The following is a 23,131-nucleotide window of genomic DNA, read 5'->3' on the forward strand; positions in this document are numbered from 1 at the left end:
CATATGTACTTAAGGCATTAAAAGGAGTGCATCTGACAAAGGAAACGTAGTAGAAGAAAAAAAACTGTTATACCATATAGTTTCAATTCAATGAAACTTCATGAGACATCTGAGGTAGTATTGTCAACTTGATTAGTCAACTATAATTTACCGGTTTCAAGTCTACTGCAATGAAGCTGGAGAGCAAGCAACAGTTGTCACATGTTAAGCTTTTAAAGCTTAAAAAGTGAAGGAAGAAAAAAAAAAAGTTGATTAAATGTCAAACAACACACTTTAATGTCATAACGCAGAGCTGGCAAAAAAACAATTTAGAGAGGTATAAATATGATTAAATGCTTTTTGGCACAGTAAATTTGGATGAGAAGCAGACAAAAATCGTACAGAATTAAACAGTATGGATCCAGAACTTACACAGATACTAGTACAGAATACAGATACTCTCTCCCTTTCACGAGCATCATATCAAAAAGTAAGAATTTCTGTATAACGTTTATCGAGGCATTCCCTCAGTCTCTTTCCTCCCCGTGTAGTGATTACTAGTAGTAGTACTGGATCACTCAGTTACAATAAAAGGGCCAAAAGTGTTGGTTATATTTCATTTTCAACGAACCAAAAGAAAAAGATAGATATAGAGAGAGAGAGAGAGAGTGATTTTGAATGAGAAAGGAGGTGAAAGAGAAATTAAGAATATGAATATGGATGTTAGAGGAAGGAGATTCAGAGAGAGCAGTCCAGAGAGGGCGAAAGTATGTGTGCAGGTGCAGCCAAGGACTTTGGTGAAGCCCACTTTCAGAAAAGTTCAAGTTGTGTATTACCTCTACCGAAATGCTCAGCTTGAGCATCCCCATTACATGGAAGTCACCCATTTCTCACATCAACCTCTCCGTTTGAAAGGTACCTACTTATATATGTATATATGATCTCTCTCACGCAATCACACACAGATTTTTTTTTTTTTTTAATATATATATATATATACTGGCTATGTTTGTGCATATGTAGATGTAATGGAGAGGCTCACGGTTCTCAGAGGTAAAGGCATGCCCTCTCTTTATTCATGGTCTTGTAAAAGGTATATATGCTAATTCTTCGTCTTTATTCTATTTGATTTCCTCAACTTCTATGTTCCATATGCACACACACACACACACACACATATTTATATATAGTTACATTTATGGTTTTTCTTTTTCGATTATAGAATCCAAATAGTAGTGATTTTCATGTGGTTTATGAAAGTATACACTTCATATAGAGTACTACATATATAGTCTCTATACATACAATATGCAAACATATAGTAGTAATATTGTTTATGTAGTTGAATAGTGATGACTAATGACAGGAGCTACAAGAATGGTTATGTGTGGAATGACTTAGCAGACAACGATATCATCTATGCATCAGAAGGAGATGAATACGTCCTTAAGGGTTCTGAACTCGTAGGAGGTACTTGCACTGGTTAGTCTCCCCCTTTTATAGCTAAAACACCATTTTATTGTTTTTGTCATTATTGTTTTGCTTCTTTAAATAATGACAAATTCTGTTTAAAATAGAAAAATATCCAGAGCCACAGCTTAGCAACAGACAACGAGTCCCAGACCCAACTTTAAATTTCCACCCAAAACGCAAAGCAAGAGCACCAAAACGACACCCTGAACCAGAAGAAGTCCTCAACAGTAGTAACAGATACGAAGAAGAAAATGTAGAAGAGGAAGAAGAACTAGAATATGAAGAAAAGACAAGCTATACAAGCTCAAACGCGTCGACCCACTCTCGATGCTCCAGAGGAGTCTGCACAGACGAAACCGAGACCGAATATACACTTCAAAACGAGGCCCCAAAAAGCAACCCCACCACTGAGTTGACTCTGGACAACAACTCGTCCCCTCCATCAACCACTTCCTCAATACTCTCTGACAAGCCCAATGAAACCAGCAACAACACATCTAAGCGGTTCGAGGACGGTGACCCGGTCGCGTCCCAGAGTCGCAACTCGGTGCTGCTCCAACTCATTGCGTGTGGTGGGTCGATGAGAGGGAAGAGCGTGCCGGTGGTGAAGCAACAGCCGCCGTGCACGATGGCCGCGAGGAAGAGTACTAGTCTCCACAAAGGGGTGCTGTGTAAGACTACGGCGGCGGCGAAGGTGGTGGTGGAGGAAGATGATGAGATCTGCTGCATGTCGGAGAACCCGCGGTTCGGGAATTTGCTATCGGAGGAGAAAGATTACTTCAGTGGGAGTATCGTTGAGTCCATGATGGAGGAGCAAGTTCAGGTACAACCAGTGTTGAAGAAATCGTCTTCCTACACTGAAGAAAGGTTAGTGACGTTTATGGGTTAATTTGCTAAGACGTTATTATTATTAGTATTTTTTATTGTTATATATATATATATATATATATATATATTTTACTTTGACTAAAATTAATTGCCGTGAGAAGTAATTCCGTGGTGGCTGATATCCACATAAGTAAATTATTTTAGTTAGCTTTTTGATCACTGTTCCAAAATCATCTAAAAATTTCTCCCATACTTTTCAAATTCCAATAGACTTAATAGACTTTCTAAAATTAGGCTATCCTAATTTGTCACAGCATTTTCTAATAGCCACATAAACATTTTTTATAGCCAAAGAGTCTCTAAATTTTAATTATCGCATATACTCTAATGGTGCATTTTCGTATTTTTAAAATATTAATATTTTAATATTTTTAAATTTTAAAATAAAATTTATTTTTTTAACTTTTTCCTCACTAATGTCAATAGGAACATTAAAAAATTTAAAAACGGCAAAAAAAAAAACTTTTTTCAATTTTTTAAAACTTTTTTTTTTTTGCCTAAAAAAAGGCCCTGTTTGTCTGTTTGTGTCAGACAAATAGTGTCAGTGCCTTAACGGCTCTTTGGTTCAATTATTTTAAGAGAAAAAAAAGAGCAAGCAAAGTAAGCCAAAAATCTGAATTTTAGTTTTTATTTTAGCCAAAAATGCCTTTAGGAATAATGTTCTGGGCTTGGGCTTAGGAATAGTATTTTGGCCTGAATTTAAAAAATATAAGAAAACGAAAATGGCCCTACAAAAAATGAGCCCAATCGTCAACCCACTCTTGCTTTCTAGCTACTTCGACATTCTTTAGGGCTCACTTTTTTCATAGTCTATTGGAGCATTCAATTTTTAAAAATTGGCCCAGTTTCGCCGAAAAGAGCACTGATGGAGTTGCTATGAGACAATAAAATATATATTTCTACATATGATCAAACATTGATTATGAAAGAAAAGAGGTGAGAGAATTTCCACTTATTTTATTTTATTTTTATGTATAAAATTGAAGAACAATTACATGTTTCAATTGATTGTGTTAGATTAATAATTTGGAGAACATTCTTACTAACTGGAGTATTGTACGGCAACAAAAGAATATGAATGAAAAATACACAATAGATAAGTTCATAATCTCATAAAATATTATATATATATATATTGAATTATTGTGTTTTGATTGTCAGGAGCTCCAAGGTAGGGTTGGGAGAAGCTGTGGAGGAGGAATCCAAGAGAGGAAAAGCTGTGAAAGGGAAATGCATTCCCAGAAAGAAATTTTCTTCAAAACAATCGATGAAATGACCAACGAGTCCCCGTTTGTAGTTGGAGAAGTAACTGCGACAAGTTAAATATATTATATTATATTATAATATATTATGTAGGGGTTATTGTTGTTATCAATGGACTTTTTAATGTAGTACTAGTAGTTGTTAGTAATTGTTGAGGAGTGAAAAGTGGGTAAAAAGTACTGTAGTAAACATTTGGGACGTTGAAAAGATGGGATTCGATTCTATGTCCTCTGTTCTAGTTGCGGATATTTATAGGTCTTCGCTTTGACTTTGAGTGCTTTTTTGCTAGATAATTGATTTATCTTCATAATTATGCTCATTAGGCAACATCATAGTGTTTTGTGTGTTATTCTCATGAAATACTAGTATTGTGTCTGTTATTTTCTAATGAAATACTCCGTACTAGTATTGCTGGTTTTAACATAATTTAGGGCTGGGAAAAAAATAAAAACATAGTTTAGAATTATTATTATTATTATTTTTGCATTTAATCAAGTGTTTAACTTTTGAATGCATAAAAGAGATTTCTTTAATTTCGGTTAACTAGATGAATGCCAGTGTACTTTATATTTAATCCTAATTTTAATATAAATGTTAGTATTTGAAATATATCACAAGATCTCGTGAAACTTTGATTTCCACGTTTCTTTAATCACATTTGATAAAACTAAATCATAATCTTTGATTATATTATATATGTGTGTATAACATTTGATCTGGTGATTGATGTATACAGAAAGTATGCATCGTGTGTGAAATAATTCAAGATTTTCCAAAAGCTGTGATGGACCTAAGTTTCGGATCCATCGACCCCTAGAGTAATGGGCCAAGAGCAGCTGAATTGTCATAGCAGCCCAAAAGGCCCATCCTTAAACAAAAGAAGATTTTTACTTTAATGGACCTTTTCCAAAAAAAAGAAAAGAAAAGGCATTTGAGACAAGACCAAGCCCAACTTTTTCTTTTTCACCCTTAGGAGTGACGCCGAAACACATCGGATTCCAAATTGGATCTGAATGGAGTACTTTTCATTCTATATATATACTTCGTGAGTAAGAAACAAAATCATAGACAAATAACGCCACCATTCAAGTTCGTTTTGAATCCCAACTCCTTCATAGTTCCGTTGTTTTTGGAGTCCGGCTTTGAACATTAGACACATGACAATATTGGAGAAGAAAAAAGAGGTTAGAAGTTCACCACAAATGCGCGTGCCTAAATCTCATATAATATTAACACTTCAGTATTTAATGTATCGCTATCTTTTTTTGATTTTATTCGGTCTAATTTTCAATTTAACTATTTAATATGCACCAAGCTAAAAAGATCCCAATGGTCTACTAGTTTTGAATAATATTACGATTGAGAATGAAATTTTGTGCGACACAATCAGGAGCGCCCAAAGAAAAAAATGTCTTAGTAGATAAAATAGAATTTCTCTCATGGCGTGTAAATCAAATGCATCAATTGAAAACGCATCCTTTATCATTTTCTTTGATATGATCACGCAATGGATTAAAGGTTGTATATTTCTAATGCTGATCGAATATTCAGTTAAAAAGAAATTGGGTTAATTTAATATATAAAGGGAAGGAATATTCGACCATGGGTTGATTTATAGAGAGAATGGGCCTTTCCATAGTGGGATCCCTACTCCAGTACATTGTGGCAGTTTGGCGGGCGCGCCCACTACCCACCAGCCATAATTTTCTCGGGAAAATTTGGGAGGAAAGTAAAAGTGCATCACATTATTCCCTGAAATAACCTTTATATAAAATGGAGCCGTTTGAGCGTCCCACGTGGAAAGCTAGGGTTTCTTTCGTCACCTGGGCTTTTCCCTGCATAAAGTAATAGCAATAACACTAACGCCATTGCACTGCAAAAAACACAAATGTTTTTCTATGGGTTTTGTTTATGTTTGACAGATTGTGTTTGGATGCTCAGAAACTGCGAGGTTAATTCTGTAAAATTTTCTGTTCCGTTTTGACCCAAAAATGGGTTCCGCAAGTTCGAAAGCTGAGAAGAGCGAAGCTCTTCGACTTTGCAAGGAGAGGAAGAAATTCATCAAACAAGCTATTGATTCGAGGTACGCTTTAGCTTCTGCTCATGTTGCTTATCTTCAATCTCTTCGTAATATTGGCATTTTACTTCGGCGATTCGTGGAGGCCCAAGTGTTGATAGAGTCGTCTCTGTCCCCTCCGGCCACTGAAATTGACAAAACCCCAATTCATTTGTCCTACACATCACCCTCTCCGCACAATGAGAGCTTTCTTTCTCTACCTGTGCCTAAATTGAGTTATATGAGGTCAGGAGGGACTAATGCTGTGACTGTTAGGTTCAATCTAACTAGTACTAATAGTTTTATGGATGATAGTGAATCGATGCCATTTACAATGCCGCCGCCACCACCGCCGCCTCCACATCCTGAGTCAGGGTCTTCTTGGGATTTCTTTGACCCCTATGATGATTGTGAGGGTTCTAGGTTCGTCGGAGAGGATGGGTTGCATGTGAATTTTGATCATATCCGACTTCCCGAACGACCCATTAGAACCAAAATTGAGAATGAAGAGTACAAGGTTTCAAGTGATTCAGAGACTCACAATGATGGGAGAGACCAATGGACGGCACACATTGCCCATTCCCTTACACCTCAAAGAATTAAGGGTGGTGGACAAACAGTTAATAGTGAGGCAAAACAACTAGAGGCTGAACAGAATGTTAGTGTATTGGCTGGAACATTGATTGGCAAGGCAGCTTTCAAACAGTCAAGTTCAAAGACGGATGAGAGTGTGGTGGACAAAGATATGCCTGCAGAAAGAGGGGGTCCTTCGGAATTTATCACCCACCGGGCTCAAGATTTTCAATCAAGCATAAAGGACATTGAGCAGGGTTTCTTTAGAGCATCTGAGTCTGGCAAGGAGATTTCTAGGATGCTTGAGGTGAACAAACTCCGATTTGGATATTCCGAGGCAAAAGGTAATTATTTGTCTGCTTGTCTAGTATAACTTTGTTGCACAGTATGGATTTTTATTTCTATTTTTGTACAGAACAACACAAATACTATTTATAAGCTCAAGTGTTTAAATTCCTGATTTTCTAGTTGAGATCTTTAAAACAACCTATTCTTGTAAAGAGGTCATCCATGTTGATTTTTTTGGCGGCTTTCCAACTAGTTTGTTGTAGGAGAGAGACTGCACTTGTTCTTCATGGTAAAATTTAGATCATATACAGGCATGAATAATTAGAATGAACAGTTTGAGAAGTTAATTTTAGCCTTGTCCTTTCAGAGATGCTTAGGAGTGGGCATTTGCATCCTAATATTTGCATAGAATTGTGTTATCTGCCTTGGTTAACTATGTTGGGTAGGATCATTTGATCTTCGTTGTTATTTCTCTCTTTCAACATGTTTTGGCTATTTAATTTTCTTCAAGCAGTGATAAATGGGCTAAAATTTGTATCGGGAAACAGATTTTTACTTTGAAGGTAATAGGTGGAATCTATTTACATCAATAGGGGCTGTCGTCTGCATCAGATAAACAAAAGGCCTCTTTCAAGTCATAGGCAGATTTGTTTACAAAACATTTCCTGTCTTCTGTTGCCATAATCTAACTTTTAATGTTTACAGAACCTCCACAGCATGTGATCAAGGTTATTGATTGGAACAGGTCAACATCTTCACGGTCATCTTCATCAAGTAATCCTATTGCCACAGTAGCAAAGGAAAACAATGATGACAGTGGAAATGATCTTGCTGATGAGTTTGGCATGATAGCAGGAAGCAACTCCTCCACTCTAGACAGACTGTATGCATGGGAGAGAAAACTTTTTGATGAAGTGAAGGTATTTACTTGGGGTTTCTTTGTTACCATAAAATTTATAGACCGTCTTTGTCTTCTTATACTTTATCTTGCATCTTTTTATTGGATTCAATGGAGCCTTCATTGAATAGTATCTCCAGAGGATAATTATACTTTCTGGTTATAGGCCACTGTTCTGTTGATGTGGAATGGAAGGAAAAAGTATGGTTTTTGTAAATGATTTGGTAGGTGCACAATAGTGAAACAGGATATATATAACTAAATGTGGCTTCTCAGTAGGTTGTATTAATTAATCATGGAGTTGTTTTAGAGGGCTTACACTCCTCTTATATCTGTTTTGTTAGTACATCTTCACGGCTTCTAGGATTTTAATAGCATTGATTGGTCTGCTAAATGAACATGCACTATAATTCAATGAATTACAACATTCTGTAAGCTCAACCCATGATACAAGAGGTAACTATAAATATGGGTGGCAATATTGGCGCTTCCAATAAAAGCATCTTGTTTTCCATTCCCTTTTTTTTTTTTTTTTTTTCGGAAGGTAATGGTAAAATGCTTAAAAATTAGTTTCCATTGCCAGGAATTGTTTTCCATTCCTTTTCTCATGCCTTAAACTGACATAAATACTCTTCTAACATCTCTCCCAATCAGTACTCCTAAGTCCTCTTGCCTTCTCTTCATCCTACCTTTACTCTCTTCTTCAGAAGATGACCAAACCCTCCATAAGTAATCACAGGAATTTCTCCAGTAAAATTATCCAGATGGTTAAAGGCTTCAATTCACTTCTGTTGCGGGAGGCGTTAAAGGAATTTGATCTATTTTAATCTGTACAGTGTAGACCATAAAAAAGAAGGATCATTATCGTAGATTCTTCATCTTGAAGCCCTTAATTTCAGAAGTCCAGAATTGTGTGTGTGTGTGTGTGTGTGTGTATATATTCACTTTTAAGAAAGAAATTAGGAGTTTTGATGGTGAAAGAAACAACGAGTACTAGGAATTGAGGCTTCCAAAATTTCAGTAGAGATGGTAATTCACGTGGACAGGAATGAGAATGGCTGGCAGTTGCAGCAGTTGGATTACTTGATGATGATTGAGATAATGGTAATTGGAGTGGCAACACGAGCAGAATTCTCTGCTTCTCCACAATTCTTTATTTATTTTTTCTTTTTGTAGATTTGGTTCTATTGGGTTTGAAAATGTATGGAAAGAAAGAAAAAGAAGTTATATTTTGGAGTGAGAAGGATGGAAGAAGAGTTGGAATTGATTGAGGATCTTCTGATGGTTTGTGGGATAGAACAGACAATGAGGCCAGCAAGAGCCTTTTGCTCGAGAATGAATATTGCCTGCAGATAAATAATAAAAAATCTGAGAATATTGATAACAAAAACTGCAGATCCTGGAATCCTTTTTGATGAACTCGAGTAAGTAGAAAGCCACCAAACAATCATTTTAATTGTAATGAGCCACATTGATGAATAATTTCTCCCCTGTTGGAGACTGATTTTTGCAGAACCTTGCCTTGTTTGTGACTATGATTAATCCCTGCGATTGGATATCCAAAGGAATATTGGCTGGAGGTTCCAAAATCTAATCCCACACTTCAGAAACAAGTGGTTGCTAGTCCTCAAATACAACAATGTTGCATTGAAGAGAGGCATGATGATTTCCAGTGAAAACCACACAAATAACCAGTATCGAAACTATAAACTTTGTTACCTTTTGTTCTTGTTCAATTTTGCCCCAGTTGTTCTATAGTCTTTCACATCTCTGCCAATCTAGTTTTGCCGCTGCTGTCTTCATCTTACTTGAGGGACATGTCAGTACTATTGTGTGCATTATTAGTTATGCTGACATTAGCGTTAATTAATGTTCTAAAACTCAGTACTTGTGGTCAATTCTTTTATTGTGTTAGAAACTACATGAACCATTAGTTCAAACATAAGTCCTATCAATTTTATAAGTGCTAAAAATAAAAAATAAAATAAAAATTGGAATTTTCTAAATTCATGATATGGGGCTTATATAGGAAAATTTTATGACAACAAACCAAAGGTCGGAGCTCATTTACCAATTCTTATGAGCTATTGTTGACCAATAATAAGAACTAGATAAAACGGAAAAAGCAAATGTAATATAGGATGACCGTATTGATCTTCTAAAGTGTGGGGTAACCTTCAAGTCTGTCATTTGAAGAATGATTAGCTTCCTTGTTGAAACAATTTGATTCGTTTGGTAAATGTAAAACTCAGATTAAAGTCACTAGCCTGTGTATATCCCACCTACCGTATATTCTGCCTACGCAGGGTGTTGAGAGGGGACCAGTCTGCGGCCTTTCCCTCCTAGAATTCCACATAGGTGATATATTTTCTTTTGGAAATGAATTTTTATTGAGAATCCGCTAGAAAATTTGCTGTCTCAGATGTGAAGAATGTATCTATTGGCATCTTTTGACATTTATTAGTCATCTTAAGTTAACTTGGCATCTGATATCTGTCTTGACGGTTATGATGTCCTTATTATTGTTGATGTGGTACTAATTCTTATAAGATCTATCTCTGATATAAGGTTGCATCTTCTTTTCACCTATTCGCCTTCTGTAGGCCAGTGAATCTGTCAGGAAGGAGTATGACGGGAAGTGTGACCAACTTAGGCAGCAATTTGCAAAGGATCTTAGTGCCCAAGTGATTGATAAAACCCGAGCAGTGGCGAAAGATCTACATTCACAAGTTGGAGTGGCTCTTCATGCTGTTGATTCAATATCAAAGCGTATCGAGAAAATGAGAGATGAAGAGTTGCAGCCACAACTTGTAGAACTGATTCAGGGGTGAGATAGAAGTTGTAGTTTCATTCATTTACAATGACAATTAGATTAAAAATTTCAGTTTGTTAAAGGTCTTTAAAATCTATAGCTGGACAATATACATTTGGATGTGCTATATCATAATTAACAGATCTGTGACCTCCGGGCCGTATGCAGATTGATAAGGATGTGGAAGGCCATGCATGAATGCCATCATGCGCAATACATAACAATATCACTAGCATACGATGCAAAGAGCTCATCAAGAACACCCCATGGGGATATGCAGAGGCAGATATCGACTCAGCTCCAACACGAGATTGAATGCTTTGGCTTGAGCTTTGCAGATTGGATCAACAGCAATGCATCATACGTGGAAGCCGTCAACGGTTGGCTGCAGAAGTGCATCTTGCAACCACAGGAGCGATCCAAGGGCAGAAGGGCATTCTCTCCTCGTCGAGTTCTGGCCCCGCCTATCTTTGTTCTCTGTCGTGAATGGTCAGCCGGGATCAAAGCTTTGCCATCTCATGAACTTAGTGATGCCATCAAAGCCTTATTCGAGCAAGTGGCAGAACTGGAGAAAAAACAAAGAACACTTGATTCGAGCAACACTGGAGAATTACAGGATACAGATGATGATATGTCTTCAAATTTAAGCTGCACACATACTAGTTTGACAAAGGTTCTTGATAGATTGACCAAGTTCTCTGAGGCTTCACTAAAAATGTATGAAGATATTCGACAGAAAAGTGAAACTGCTCGAAATGCATATTTGAATTACAGGCCACCTAGATTTTAAGCTCATTTAATCATCAATTGTAAGTGTTCTTTTTTGGTTTCTGGTTGGAAATCAATTTTTATTTTTTTATTTTTTCCTTTCTGAAATTGAAAGTTGTTGCAGATCTCTTTTAAGAAGGAATTATCAAGTATTAGGAGTATGTGTGGAAAGTGAGAATATATTGGGTCATTGGAATACCCAATGAACATATATGCATCATTTTAGCATATTATAATGGACCTTATAAATTTCTTGACAAGTTATTTTTTCCTTTTTTCTTATTTATTAATCTGACATAGAACAGTTTGATGAGCATATAACTAGTGCATTCAAAGATGATACGAAAATAATACTCGTTACATTCTAAAGTCAACCCTTTCTTATTCATGCTGATTACAATATGGTGGCAATATAATATATATATTCATTCATTCGCGTTGACTTGAGCTGTAGATTGTTGTTTTCGATTATATAGTATTGTGAAATTAGGTCGATTTGCGAGGATAAAGCATCATTATCACCAGAGATGGTCTTGGTGGCATTCAATTGTGGTGTTGAGAGTTGACAAATGTAAAGGTCAACTAATTCTAAAGTCAAGAATATACATTAAAAAGTAAACGCAAAAACATAGTGGGGCTTCATATATTGGCAATTAAAAATTTCAATTGACTTAATGGAACCCATTGAGGATTTAAAGTGGGTGGCTGCATTTCATGTCCACGTCGATGACACCTAACCAACAATAATTCAAAAAGGTCTAACGCCATAACTTAGTTGAGACCACGTGTTCCTCTTCGTTTGATTTACACTTAACTCAGTTAGATAAATACCTATATTTAAACGAATATATGTTTAGGGTAGGGATAATATAGTTATTATTTTTTTTTTTCCCACTTCTTTTTGGTCAAGGATAACTTCATAGTTCCATTGTCCTACTTTGACTGAGATAGATAAGAATGAATATAAGAATCAACAAAATTCGGGCCTCTCCTCTAAGGAATTCTAGGATGCCTTATTATTTTCTCAATATGAAAAAGAAAAAAATTCAAAATGAAAATTGAAAATTCCAATTATGACATTCTTTCTTTTTCACTTCACATCTCGGAGCGCATCGTTCTTATAAAAAGAAAAGTACTTTCACATCTTTTTAACCCGAAATGGCTAAGGAGAGAAAATATTTCTCTTTTATAGAGTACTCCTGGAAACAGATCCAGTGGAGACAAGGTGGAGCTTGTAGCTCAGAGAATTAGAGTATGTGACTACAAACCACAATGTCAGGAGTTCGAATCCCTCCTCGCCCACAATTGGACCAAAAGGGAAGGACTTTTCCCTCTGGGGTAAGGGAATCGTGATCGGGAAGGACCTTTCCCTCTACAATATATTTATATTCGGAAGATGGAATACTTATTATTTCAAGAATATATACTCTTTATTTCTAGTATTTTGAAATTATTTTGTATTTTGAAAAATAAGGTTGCTTTGATATAGAATAGAACAAAATGTAAAGAAAGATTATTTATAGTAAATGGTTGATTGCATGTGTTGGTAATGAATTACAAAATATTCCTGAAAATTGAAATCATTGGTGTAGGAAAGTTTTTCTTGTTGAGAGTTTTATTGTTCCTTGTTATTTCAAGAATATATACTCTTAAAAATACAAGTTAGTTGGTTCTGCGACAATAATATCATGTCATGGGTGTCCACAACCAATTATGTCATGTCATATGAATAAAAGGGCATTTATTTCTGTGAGTCCTATAATGATGTATTTACGTGTTCATATTTAATCCATTGGTGATGTTTTTTAAAATTAAAAAATTATTATAATTATGAGTTATGATTGGGCATGTAAAAATTTCTCCTCCAATTTCATCAAATCCATATGTAAGAAAACAAAAATGCCACGAGTGCTCAACAAAATTTTTGGTGAACCATATTGTCACCACGTTTAAACTCAATATCAGGCCACATATGCCTTCCCGCGAGTTACCCCTAAAATGTTTATATCCCCATCTTTTTCAAATTGGGTAACATATCACACATTCACACGTTAAATGCGAGTTTAAGTTTTGAAGTTGACCAGAGGGAGAGAGAAAGAGTAATAATTAAGAATTAGAAGTAATATGGATTTTGTTTTGAAATGAAAGGTGTACCAAATTTCATTAGATAATATTTGAGTGGGCAACAAGTAATCAAGTATTAACAATTTATTTTTGTAACGGAAAAAAGCAAAGGGCTTGGCTTTATATAAAGGCAAGTGTGACAAACAAAGTGAGGCCATAAACAAAAGAGTGATTACTCATCATATTCTCTCTCTCTAAACATCCCGCTTCTCTGAATCCCTTCGGTAATCGTCTCTCTTTCAGACTTCAATTTTGAGGGTTTGTTTTTGTTGATTTTAAAGATAATACTTTGAAAACAAAAGAAGCAACAATTCCAGAAGGCTAAGGCTGTTTTTTGAAAGTCAGGTGATTCAGATTAGAGATCCAGATTTTTCTTTCATTTTTTGTTTCTATTCTCATCAAAACAACTAAGAGGATTTGTTTTTCTGTCCCTCGGGTTGCTTTTGGCTTTTCTGTTCTAAAGTTCACCTCGTTTAGCATTGTTTGTGTACAAAACCTCCTGTTCTTTAGTTTTCATATAAGAAACAGGTTGCCTTCTTCAGCATACTTCTCTCTCTCTCTCTCTCTCTCTATATATATATATATAAATTATGGAAGCAGCTAGAGATATATACAGTTACAGCAGTCCAGTTTTCTCAGATCCCTCAAGGGAAGAGCTGATGAAAGCACTTGAACCTTTTATGAACGGTGCTTCAACTACCAATACCTCTTCTCACTCCACTTTCTCTCTCTCAGAGACCTCTTCTTGTTCTTCCTATTACCCACTTGACTTTTCTTGCGCTTCTTCCTCCTCCGACCCCATCTTGTACCCTGATTTTAGCTCATCACCATCAACCACACACATGTTTATTCAAGGGTTTTCGAGCAACAACCATTTGGGTATTGAGCAAACACCTTCAATTGGGCTCAAACACCTCAACTCATCTCAGATCCTTCATATCCAAGCTCAATTGAGTCAATTACAATCCCAACAACAACAGTACTTAACTTCTTTGTCTTCACCAGAGTCCTCAATCCACCACCAAACACCAAGGAAATTGCAACAGAAACCACCACCCTTTAGCTACCTTGGCCTAAAACCTGTCCCAATGAAGCAAGTTGGAACTCCGCCGAAGCCGGTGAAGCTGTACCGGGGAGTGAGACAGCGGCATTGGGGCAAATGGGTTGCAGAGATCAGACTCCCCAAGAATCGAACCCGGCTTTGGCTTGGGACCTTTGATACAGCTGAAGAAGCGGCTTTGGCCTACGATGAGGCTGCTTATAAGCTCAGGGGAGAGTTTGCTAGGCTCAATTTTCCGAGTCTTCGACATCATTTGGGCCATCAATTCTCAGATTACAAGCCTCTCCATTCCTCTGTGGATGCAAAGCTTCAAGCAATTTGCCAAAACTTGGCTAATTCGCAGAAACAGGGGAATTCAGGGGAGCTCTGTTTTGTAACTGATACAAAGTCCACAATCATTGATTCAATGCCAAAACATGTCCCACAGGTTCAGAACGTCTTGGTTAATTCAGGAAATGGTGAATTCGGGTGTCCAGGATCGGAGCATATTAAGGTGGAGGCTTTGTCGCCGTCTTCTCTGTCCGGTGAATCATCGTCTGATTCTTCACCGGAATCCTGTATGACGTTGCTGGACTTCTCGGAGCCATCGTTTGATGAATCGGAGAACTTCATGTTGGAGAAGTATCCTTCAGAGGAGATAGATTGGGCAGCTCTCTAGTTCTCTCATAACAATATGATCCTCTTCTTTGAGTACTCCTAGTTTGGTTGTTTCTTTGGTGTTTTCATAGCCTCTGCAATTGGTCGTCTTGACATTTGCAAAGGTGTGTAGTTTGTGTTCATCTGTAAAGAAAGATCTTTGTGTCTTGGTCTGCTGGTATTTTTTCTCATGCTTGACCGAGGGCGAGGGAGAATTTGTAGTATTGGGTTTGTTAAGAGTTGTGGATATAAGTGTAACCAAAGTGGCCTTTAAATGTATCAAGTACCTTGTCTATGTAACTGTAATTCTTGGTTTGCTTGTGGGGTAGTGTTTGGTTCCATTTTTATGTTATTGTAACTTTTTAATATGCAATTAGTAAATATTTAGTAGTTTGAGCTATGTTAAACTTCAATTTCAATTCCGAGAATTTAAGCTGGATTTAGTCCATTCAGGACAATTGAACTAGTCTATTCTGTTTTAGGGGTGGTTTGAAATAGGTTAAGCGGGTTGAAGATGTCATAATTATGTTAACATCAAACTCAAATACAAGCAGCATACGTGAAAACTTACTTTATTAGAAAGGGTTGGTGTTTAAGTGGACTCAAGTATATATTTGTATATTACAACGAAATGGGGGAATTGCTTGAATTTATAGTTGAAATAAATTTAATTAAAATATTGAACTAAATTTATTTCAATTTCATATTGAGATAGTTATTTCGTACTCTCTAACACAACAAAATATTCAACATAATTGTTATCTCTAACTGAAGACCATTTCGAAGAACGCCTAGAAAAATATTAATCTAAAGTAAGAACAACCCTTGCCTCTATTTAAACCAAGAAAGGGAGAAGGAAAAACAGAAAAATAAAGAAGTAAAAAAATTAAGAAAGGAAGTGTTTATCCCATAATTATCGATCAATTTTCAGTGGAAGGTTGATGTGGCTGATTTCAATGGAAAGATGAACGTGGCCGATCCCAATAGAAGGGTGATATGTAGATAAGGATGTAATCATGCAAAGACACGTGACTTCATAAAAGGAAATTATTTGGTGATTGGATTCAGAAATGCATAATGGGGTGGGCTAATTTATTCTGGGCTAGGTTAGTACTATTAAATTTTTTTATTTTTATTTTTATTTTAATTGCTGGTGGGTAAAAGTAATTAGCCAAAGAAATAAGCAATTACAAGTCTACCATTTCCGGCCAAGAATGGGCCTTTGGAAGGTTATGACAACTGAATGAGACATATGGCATACAGAGAAGTAAGCAATTATATGCAATTCGAAGGTCATGATTGTTGAATGAGACAGCCAAATAAGTACATGCATAATACATGGAACGCAAATAAGTAGGTGGTTACTTGTAGTTGAAAAATAGGTGACAATTAGAAGGAGTAACCATTTTTGACTATTTTCCATAAATAGAAGATTGAACGGAATGAATGACATATCCACATATATCAAACAACTCTTTATTTTCATTTATTTGTCATTTCATTCTTATAATTTTGTTTTCCTAGTGCAATCTTTACTTTAAGCACACATGTATTTTAATTCCTTTAATTTCCAGCACTTTTACTTCAGTTTCTTATTGAATGAATTTCAGACTTCTAGTTTAGTTAATTTCATTCACTGCATTTCTATCATTTCCCATTCCATCTCTACATCTCCAAAATCCTTTTTCCACAGAAGCTTGTGATAGGTGGTCATTCCAAACTCTCTACAATTGCCTGAACTTCAAACCTCTCATTACCAAATTTGAATATACCATTCCCATTGATTTTCAGCGACACCATCCACTGTAACATAAATATCTTTGGTGGGTAACAAGAAGTATATGGGATCGCCCAACAGTTGAATTCGGAAGGACTCGGATACTCTCTAATACCTTAAACAACAACTAAATTATATTGTTATTTTATGAAATGATGTTACACTTCACTGGCCCAATTTTGTTGTATGGATTGGAAAGGGAGATGGGAACAGAACAGCAGCAAACCCATTGTGGTGTGAGGCGGTGGTTGCTGATGACATAAAATATGCTTCATGTATCTTATTCCTTAGAGAGGCGGTGAGATAAGGAATTTTACAGTCCACCGCCACCACTTTAAAAATACAAAATAAATAACATCAAATAATATTCTTAGCCTATCTTCTAAACAACATGTAATGACAAGTTCACACTTCAAAGGTACCAATTGGGAAGATGAAAGTTATTATCAAAAAGCTTTTCTTGGGTTATCAGGAATCCTTACAAAGTTGTGCAAGGGTACATTCTCTTTTACATCTCTAATTAAACTTTCTTAATTACTCCCAAGGCCAAGAGGAAGTTAAGCATCCTACTTTACATGATTTGGATTCAACTAGGAGCTAAGAATCTAATTATTGGCCCATTTGGTGTCGTTAGTTGTTATTTAAAAAGATAAAAAAATATTTTTTTTTATCAATAAAGCTTTTATAATATTGTGATGTTTGGAACATTTTTTTTTTTTTTTTTTAATAAAAAAAAACATTAAGTGTTTAGTGATATATGATATAAAATATTTTTCACAATTAAAGTAATTTTCAATTTATTTGTTAACAATATTATTTAAAGCACTTATATTAATATTAATTTTATAATAATGTCCTTTAATAAATTAATTTTTTTTTACTATTCCAGTATTTGTTAAATGTTAATAGCACGATAGGGATTATGGAGCCCACCCAGAACTGTTTGGCCCAAATTAAAAACACAGTAAGAAAAGTTATGAATTCTAGCAGGCTTGCATCCTAAAATCTATCAAATGGACCAATTACTTCGAACGAGCACCTTTAGCCAAGTTTAATCTGAGACCCAGAATTATATATTGCAGAAACGTTGTGCTTCATTTGGGCTTCATGTTGGGCCCAGCTACGTCTTATCCATAACACTTGGCCTACCGAATTTAGAATGAAGATGATCAGATTCAATTTTAAGACTACATTGTCATGGTTATTTGTCACCATTTTTTACTTGTATTTCTCTTTAATTTCTTAATGAAATCTGAGCGAAATGTTGGTTTTGAAGTTCCATTTAAATTAAATTCTGTCTCACAGTCGACTTTGCTTTGCACTTTGAGATTAAGGACTTTAATGAATGACCTAGGATCAGTAGGATGATTGTAGCATAAACAAACTCAAACTTGAATGACAGACTAAATGTATACAAATTACTCTTCTCTTCAATAAGCGGCACCATGAATGTTTTGCATATGAAACGGGGATTGCATATGTTTGGTAGTAGATTATGTTGTTTTTTAAGGACTTGACACCATTGTCACCAAAAGAAAAAGAAAAAGAAAACAAAAAAGTTAGAATGGTCTAACTTGAACCTAGGTCCTCGCTCTGGCCCATGAAAGGTCCACGTTGCTTGAAACTAGGCCCTCTGTCGCTCTGGATCAATGAACAAGTCCCTAATCACGATGGTTGTAATGCTTTAGTGGATTGTATATTATTTCTTAAAAGTTAGTAAATAATTATTTCTTAAAAGTTAGTATATTATTTCTTAATAATAAGCATTTATATTATTTCTACTAGATTCTATTAAGAAATAATATAAAACAGGTGTGTTTGTTGCTTCTTTATTTAAAAAAAATCCTTAAAAAAATGGGAAAATAAAAAAGACACGATGGGTTTGTCTATTCCCCTTCTCCTATCCACAAATTTTTATTTATTTTTTTATTTTTTATGATAATAATAAATAAAAATAATAATTAAAAAATGAAAAAGCAGGAAATTCGCCATAGGAGACATAAAGGTCTAAATTGATACGTTTTGCGATTAGTTGACGCTATGACTTTTACCATGCATTTAGAAGATTAATTAGATTGCAGCAATATATTATTAAAGCAAACATAAAACAAGTAACAGTGAGCCAAAGAAAAACCAATTCTACAACTTTTTTTTCTACAAAGTACTATTCATTGGGAAAAAAAGCGTACACATTACCTTCAAAGGAAAAAAAAAATAAATAAATACAACTATATGAAAAATGAAAAGAACAAAAAGAATTTAAAACCAAGAGAAATTAAAGAATAATATTATGGAGACTCCAGATGTGATTGCCTAAAATGAAAAATCTAATATGCCACTTTTGTGTCGGGTGGCATGGAATATGTGTTAAAATTAATGAAATGAGAGGAAAACTAGTTTAAAAATTGAAATGATAGAATCTTCAATTTCAATTCCAATTCTATCTAAGGTCTGGAATTGAGATGCTAGCAAACATATTTAAACACTAATTTTAGATGCAATAAACCACAAAAGTAAATAATTTTCAACTCCATACAGTGATACAGAGATTAAAAAATTTCGTAACCCCTCTTTTCTTACGCTTGTGCTGGCCAAAATATATTGAAAATGCAATGCAAATTGAAATAATTAAAAAGTAAAAAAAACAATTTAAATTAAATAAAAACTAAAAACTCTAATATAGCATAAGAGAATGACAGCATTAATATTCTTCACTGCCATGCATGGTCTCCACCAGAATTCTCTTTAGGGCTGCTAGCTATAACTTGGAATTACATTCTTGAGATAAAATCTTCGTACCGGTAGCCAACGTGTTCACCTTAAAATCACATGTGACCGTCACATCTTTATCCTTCGTCGAGATCAAACCCTTCATTTTCACCGGTGCATTGATCATTAGAGATAAAGAGACAGGCGTTTTCGCCTTCGTGTCATTCAGACTCTTTGCAACCTCACTTGGCAATGTCCCTTTCGAGCCGGCTAGGGTTACTCGAACATCATTTGATTCATTTTCATTTTGGGAGAATGACGGAGGCTTCCCCTCTGCAATTTTATGCTGCTTGAAAGAAAGCTTGGAGCCTCCGCCATTTTCATAAGAAATTTTATATTTGTCATTTGTATTCTCAGCTTTCAACGAGATTTCATAGCTTGGGGAGGAATAATTTTTTGAAGAAGACGATGGAGTCTTGACGAGGACTTTCTTGATGGAGAATTGAGGGCTTTTAGGGCTCGGAAACAAGTAAATCTTCGCTAGAAAAATGCCAACGATAAGAGCAACGGTGACAATGAGGCATAGACAAATGCACTTGCAGCGACCGCGGCAACCTTTGCTCTTTTGTTCGACCGGTTTGCGGTAACCTTGGGCAATAACAGCATTTTCTGGAGGTGGAACGCGATAAATTTGATCCCTAGGGATTTGAATGATGTAGGTATCATCGGCAGAGTCAGGTGGTGGTGGTGGTGGGTAGAGGTAATCTGGGTGCTCATCGTTTGCGCTGCCGACCCGCTCCTCCATGGGAAGATGGGGAGCGGTGTCCGTGAAAGGAAAGAGGTTGGCAGAAATATATCAAAATATGAAGGGAGTTAGTTTGCATGGGAATAGGAGTTAGCATGGAGGTTGATTGGATAACTGAAAGGTGTTATGAGAGAGGGAGAGGACGTCACGTTACAATTTTTTTTTTTTTTGTTTTTTTGGTAAGTTGGTAAATTACACAGAATGACAGAAGGAAGTAACAAACGTTGGACAATCAAGTCGATAATTGGTTGTCCGCACAAAGCCTATTTTTAGATGGTTTACTTGGTCAATCCAAAAAGAAACAATGGGAGGCTTATTTTTATATATGTTTGGTATTTTTAATTATATTCCAATGATCAATTATATGCTACTCGTGTTATGATGCAATGATGTAAGACCATATGCTACTCGTGTTATGGTAATATATAAAAACTAAATTTGGGTATGGACTTTACCACCTAAAACTTAAATTTGATTTGATAAGAATATCATTTAGTACTGGTATGCAAGTGACAATGCACAATGTGTTTTTATTTTTAATCCAGTTAGGTTGCATATAGAATATTTTTGAGACAAAATTGAACTTTAAAGTGTAATTAATCTGGCAAAGTTTGATCAGTGAAACTTATTTTGGATTGGTCGCACTTTGACACTTCCTGATCGAATAGAATTGTTCAAAAATTCAAAATGTGCAACTACTAAAATTTGACCAATCCAGCCAACTCAGTCCGACAGGTCGCACTCTACGGCGTTGAAAAGGAAACTTTAGTTTTTTTCAATTATTCTTAATTTCCTTTTTGTACTAGATAGGTTCGGATGTCCATGTACGACCATGATTTACCAAGTTAGGGTATGACTCTCTAATGTCTAATTAAGTATTTTTTCTCTCATAAATTGATTCGGCTTTTGAGACAACTTGCAACAATATTTGAGATTTTTGAGATATATTTCTTAGTGTTTTATCTTTTCAACTTGAGAGTACACATTTAAATATACAAATGATTTAGGTTGATGTTCGCTTTCTGGTCAGAGTTTAAGTGTGCAATCGAAGATTCATTCAGAAAAGTAGGGTTTTAGTTTCCCTTCACAAATTCAAAACTTGAAGAAAGAAGGATTCAATTGAGCGACGAATGGGACACAGCATTAGCGGAATGTTCATGTTCTTCGAGTCGGTATCCTTCTACAACGATTGAGGAGTAAGCCTGAAGTCTATAACGTTAATTTGGATAAGGAGTCGCAAAGTCAAAGACGTTCAACAACTAATTCTTTGTCAAACTGTGGGAATGTAAGCTTAAGATAGAGTTTGTTGTACTTTACTTCGAAAATAGTTTATCATTTTTCAAGAAACTGTGAAAGTTTCTGTGGTTCAGTCAGGTCAGGTTTTTTTTTTTTTAATTTTTTTTTTCGATAGGGTTTCCATGCTAAAAATCAATGTCAATCTCTAACTTTCTTTACTTTACTTGCATTTAATTTTTACTTTGTGATTTAGGAAAAAAATTTAGTTTTGGATTAGTGTGGTAAGTTCACAATGCACCCAAGGCCAACAAAGAAGGATACGATTTCGGTCATACTATGCGATTTTTTTGGGTGAATGGGGTATTTGTAACTAGTCACCAAGTGTCAGGGGTACACAGTACAAGATTTTAAAAAACAAACTCATCTGAGTGTAATTAGGCTAAACTTAAAGGAAGATTAATGTATTAACCCAAATTGAAAAGGATTAAAAATATGGGTAAATGAGCAAGTTCCAAGTTTTGATGGTAAAGTTTTCGATAACATAAACCTTACATCCTATAACAATTTTCTTAGTTTTGTAAGAAAAATATGATTTGCTAAATTTTCATTTGTCTGACACACAAATAACTATTTGTCAAGGCGTACCCTATATTATGTAAATATTGTTCGATTTGGACATTCTCATCTTGGTGATCATGATTTTCCTCAAAACACGTATACACAGTCAGTAGGTGTCCACACATATATAAGTATCATCAAAAGATCTTCTCCCATGCGATCTGAGATGTCATAATCACATCCTCTATTAGGACCCAGTGTTTTTACTGGCTTGACCCTCATGGGCTTGTGCACTCTTTCTCATTTTTCGGATGGAAAATAGTTCTAATATTATTTGTCACGATCCATTTCTTAACTATGTAGACGCATATTAAGAAAATTTGTGAATATCAGTGGTATATGAGGATATGATCACCTAGTATGTAAACTTCAAATCTGGTAAAAGTGAGAAACCAAAAAGGACAAAAAGTAGAAGAAAAGAATCACTCACTCACTGATCAAATCTTGCCTAGGATGTACTTGATTCAAGTTCTAAGGCTGTTATGTCTGGTTGAAACTGAATACTTGAAGCTTGAGTCCAAGTGTGTTTTAAGTAGGGCATTAGTAGAGCAAGCTTGAGTCCAAGTGTGTTTTAAGTAGAGCATTCGTAGAGCGAGAAAATGGACGGAAAAAAAATGACAAAAAAGAATTGGATCTTCTTAAAATTGTACACAGTATACACCTATCTTTGTTGTGGAATCATGTTTACTCATCCGAGTCACAAGTTATTCTTGTGTTTTCGTTGGGAACCATAATTCTACCACAAGCCCGACCTCCTCTCCTCCTGGTAATGCATTGATGAGCTAGTAATAGCAATTATTTTCCAATATTAATTTCCAAAGTAGTTGTGCAACGTTGAACCATGTATAGCTCATTTGAACAACATGCAGGACAGACTTATGTGTAAGTGGACTGACAATTGTTAATGTTTTCTTGAAATTAATATAAAATTTTAGTCTTACATTTCTTACTTAAAATTCGAAGTCTGTGCTGACAACGTGAATTATGAAATCAAAACTTTGAGTGCCTTCACAGAAAAAAAAAAAAAAAAAAAAAAAAAAAAAAAAAAAAAAAAAATTATTAAATTATTGTGATCCATTAATATTTAGTGATCAGTTCACCATTTTATTTAAAATATAATTATATAAAAATATATTAATAAATTATAAATAAAGCATAACATTACTTT

General features: G+C 35.3%; 4 protein-coding genes across 4 annotated transcripts; 3 read left to right on the plus strand and 1 right to left on the minus strand.

The window, feature by feature from the left end:
• The first annotated feature begins 689 nt into the window (after positions 1-689).
• On the plus strand, positions 690-3,616 carry LOC132286685 (protein SOSEKI 2). The gene is made up of 5 exons (XM_059789050.1): positions 690-894; positions 1,003-1,072; positions 1,346-1,461; positions 1,557-2,319; positions 3,502-3,616. Exons 1-5 carry the CDS (start codon positions 690-692, stop codon positions 3,614-3,616), a joined length of 1,269 nt encoding a protein of 422 aa, XP_059645033.1.
• A 1,781-nt stretch (positions 3,617-5,397) lies between these two features.
• Positions 5,398-11,228, plus strand: LOC132284586 (protein ALTERED PHOSPHATE STARVATION RESPONSE 1). The gene is made up of 4 exons (XM_059786698.1): positions 5,398-6,576; positions 7,226-7,440; positions 10,022-10,245; positions 10,399-11,228. The coding sequence occupies exons 1-4, from the start codon at positions 5,595-5,597 to the stop codon at positions 11,018-11,020; spliced, it is 2,043 nt and encodes a 680-aa protein (XP_059642681.1). The 5' UTR covers positions 5,398-5,594; the 3' UTR covers positions 11,021-11,228.
• Positions 11,229-13,264: 2,036 nt separating this feature from the next.
• Positions 13,265-15,133, plus strand: LOC132284587 (ethylene-responsive transcription factor RAP2-13). Its single transcript, XM_059786699.1, has one exon. The coding sequence runs from the start codon at positions 13,713-13,715 to the stop codon at positions 14,838-14,840; it is 1,128 nt and encodes a 375-aa protein (XP_059642682.1). The 5' UTR covers positions 13,265-13,712; the 3' UTR covers positions 14,841-15,133.
• Positions 15,134-18,417: 3,284 nt separating this feature from the next.
• Positions 18,418-20,322, minus strand: LOC132285566 (NDR1/HIN1-like protein 13). The gene has a single exon (XM_059787759.1). The coding sequence runs from the start codon at positions 20,107-20,109 to the stop codon at positions 19,354-19,356; it is 756 nt and encodes a 251-aa protein (XP_059643742.1). The 5' UTR covers positions 20,110-20,322; the 3' UTR covers positions 18,418-19,353.
• Positions 20,323-23,131: the final 2,809 nt, after the last annotated feature.

This window comes from Cornus florida, unplaced genomic scaffold (genome assembly GCF_030987335.1).
Source record: "Cornus florida cultivar Cherokee Brave unplaced genomic scaffold, ASM3098733v1 CherokeeBrave_3.0.0_Hap2_Chr11, whole genome shotgun sequence".
Lineage (NCBI taxonomy): Eukaryota > Viridiplantae > Streptophyta > Magnoliopsida > Cornales > Cornaceae > Cornus > Cornus florida.